The 3,204-nt window shown below is 43.3% G+C and overlaps 1 protein-coding gene across 1 annotated transcript; it reads left to right on the forward strand.

Annotated features, from left to right (window-relative positions):
- Positions 1–500: 500 nt before the first annotated feature.
- Positions 501–1,700, forward strand: LOC125236815 (the record flags this gene model as incomplete). The annotated part of the gene is made up of 1 exon (XM_048143745.1): positions 501–1,700. A coding segment is annotated over exon 1 (1,110 nt), but the record flags the coding sequence as incomplete, so codon positions are not given.
- Between the last annotated feature and the right edge of the window lie 1,504 nt (positions 1,701–3,204).

The raw sequence follows: 3,204 nt of genomic DNA on the forward strand, positions 1-3,204 counted from the left end.
GTAACGCTGAAAGTGAACGCAGCCGACGCGCGAAGGAGGGTAGATCGCGCGCTGTCTACGCAACTTTGACCTCCACCCGCCTTCGTCAGTTTTCCGTGATCATGATGCATGCAACTGCGTCGGGAGCTCGACAAAAAATCAAAAAGGTAATCACGGTCTATATCCCGGTCAATATAAGTCTATTGAAAATAACCGTGAATCATTCAAAACTCTTTTATTTTACATGAATCCTACAACGGCGCACTACATCAGAAACCGGTTGTTATTTACAACCGCCCGCTTGTAGGCGAGAACCGCCACGCGGGTTCTCCGGCATATGACCAAAATGATCGAGTACCCACCAGGCGCGTTCTTGCGGGTTGCGAAAGTGTTAATGAGATGTATATTTTGGAATTCGGTAAACTTCTGCAACATTAGAACAGTGTTACTGTATTGTCTTCGGTTACCGCGATAGTTACTCATGAAATAAAACCACCACCACCACCACCACTTTACTTTCACCATTGCGAGGTGGCACCAGCTCTCATACAAAGGATTCTTACCATTTCATCAGTGAAATTAGAGATCTCACATTAACTGATGATGAAATCATGGTCAGTTTTGATGTTCAGTCGCTATTTACGAATCTACCGGTGAAAGACTGCATTGAAATTGTCAAGAAGAGGTTGAGAGAGCAGAACATGTCTGAGAACTACGCCAAATTGTTGGAACATTGCCTCACATCGGGCTACTTGCTATGGAATGGTGAATTCTACCTTCAAGTGGACGGCGTGGCAATGAGGTCTCCGGTGTCTCCAGTAGTCGCCGACATCTTCATGGAGGACTTTGAGGAGAGAGCGCTCTCATTGGCTGCCGTCCAGCCGAAGATATTTAAAAGATACGCAGATGACACTTTTACTATACTTCCTAAAAGTAATGTTTCAACTTTCTTAGACCATTTAAATTCTATCCATAGTAAAATACAATTTACTATGGAATTGGAGAAAGACTGTTCTCTTCCCTTCTTGGATGTTCTCATTTTGAGGAATCCTGATAATAGCTTAGGTCGCACTGTGTATAGAAAACCTACTCATACTGATAGGTACTTAAATGGCAAATCCCACCACCATCCCAGTCAACTAGCTACTGTAGGCAAATCTTTGTTTCAGAGAGCCCAAAGGATATGTGACGACCAACATTTGACCGCGGAGCTTCGACATGCCAGGCAGGCGCTGTTGGCGAACGAGCTCAAGATACCGCGTGTCAAGCAGAAGGCCCGTTTGAAGATCCCTACAGTCGAGCGCCGGCCTGCAATTCTCCCCTTTGTTAGAGGGGTCACAGATAGGATCAGCCACATCTTGAAACGGGCTTCTATTAAAACTTATTTCAAGCCTATGAAGAAGATACTGTCCCAATTCCTGAGGCCTGTGAAATGTCAAACTCCTCTACAAAGCGCGGGAGTGTACAGGCTAGACTGTGAGTGCGGGCTGTCATATGTGGGACAGACGAAACGAAGCATTTCCACACGGGTGAAGGAATACATAGCGGATGTCAAGCACCGTCGGCAAAGGTCTGCAGTCTCTGAACATGTCATGGATAAAGTCAATCATGCTATAAAGTTTGACAAGCCTCTGGTTCTCGCTAAGGAGAAGCGATATATACCCAGAATGTTGCGAGAGGCCATTGAGATCAAGAAATATCCAAACTTTAATAGAGAGGATGGCTTTACTTTACCACCGGCTTGGGATCCAGTAGTACATCTGATAATGGAACAAGCACGACGAAGGCTGTGAGGCATTTGTGTTGTATGGTGTTGGACATTTGCAGTTTGTTTCTTTGTCAATTTTGTGTAGATTAATTGGTTAATTTTTTTAACAGAGTAATGGTAAAATTTTTTGAATATTGTATAACTGGCTTTATTAATAGTGTGTGAACCTGCCTTAGAAATCTATATTAAGTATTTGTGGTCATGGTTCGTTAATATTTCTTGTAAGTGGGTAGCTTTTGCACATTTTAATTTTTTCCTCAGTCACCCGTTGACCACGAACGCTGTAAAGAGTTCGAAACGTCGGGATGTATTTTAAATTCATTATACGCGATTTAATTCGTTTCCATAGTTTTATTTCATGAGTGTTACTGTAATTCAATGTAACATGTTGTTCTGAGGATATACATGGTGGAAAGAAAAAACAAGACACGCAGGGCGCCTCGAAAGACTCTGTGTGGCACCGCAGAGCCGGTTAATTCTGGTCTAAGGGTCGCAACACCGAGTAGGGCGCTCTATATGTCTCGCCTGCACTACTCCGCCGTGGCAGACGAGGTGGTGGACTACGTTCGCCGGAAGACTGGCACGCTGAGGGTGCAACAGCTGCAGTCGCGTCACTACGTGCACTTCAGCTCGTTCGTTGTGCGCGTGCCGCGGCCGCTGCAGGACACCATCGCGAGCGCAGACTTCTGGCCGAAAGGTGCGGTTTTTCGGCGGTTCCGGGGCAACCTGCCGAATCCTATACCGGGGTCACCGGGAAAAATGACGCAACGTAGCCACGCTGTTACGTCATCGCCCAAATCAATTGTTTATTAATTTTAGTATAATTGTTCTCTTTTTTCACTCTGTTTTCTGTTATGTCAGTCTAAGTTTCGTGACTCATTGGTTTTACTGTTATGTCATGTAAACGTGTTTTACTAATAAATAAATAAATGTGAACGTGTTCAGTAAAACGTCCCACTTTGTTGGTAGCCGTTAAGGTGAGATTTACTTGCATCTTTATATGAATCAACTAACAAAGCGGCTTTATAGCAATCGACAAAGTGGGACGTTTTCCCGTGCACGCTCACAAATATCGGCAAAAGTTAAGGGTGAAAAATTTGTCCAGTGGACATTTGTATGAAATCTTGTGTTCAGGTGATGATCAGACATCGTAAATAACTTTTAAAGCAATTTAGGTGTCGCATGGTAGAAATAAACAAATTCATACATGTTTTTTTTTAAGTAAATGATTAGTTGGACAATTTTTTTAAATATTGGGGACACCTTACACAGATCAACTTAGCCCCAAACTAAGCAAAGCTTGTACTATGGGTGCTAAGCGACGATATAGATACTTAAATAGATAAATACATACTTAGATATATAGAAAACATCCATGACTCAGGAACAAATATCTATGCTCATCACACAAATAAATGCCCTTACCGTAATTCGAACCCAGGACCGCGGCTCAGCAG

Source organism: Leguminivora glycinivorella, chromosome 19 (genome assembly GCF_023078275.1).
Source record: "Leguminivora glycinivorella isolate SPB_JAAS2020 chromosome 19, LegGlyc_1.1, whole genome shotgun sequence".
NCBI lineage: Eukaryota > Metazoa > Arthropoda > Insecta > Lepidoptera > Tortricidae > Leguminivora > Leguminivora glycinivorella.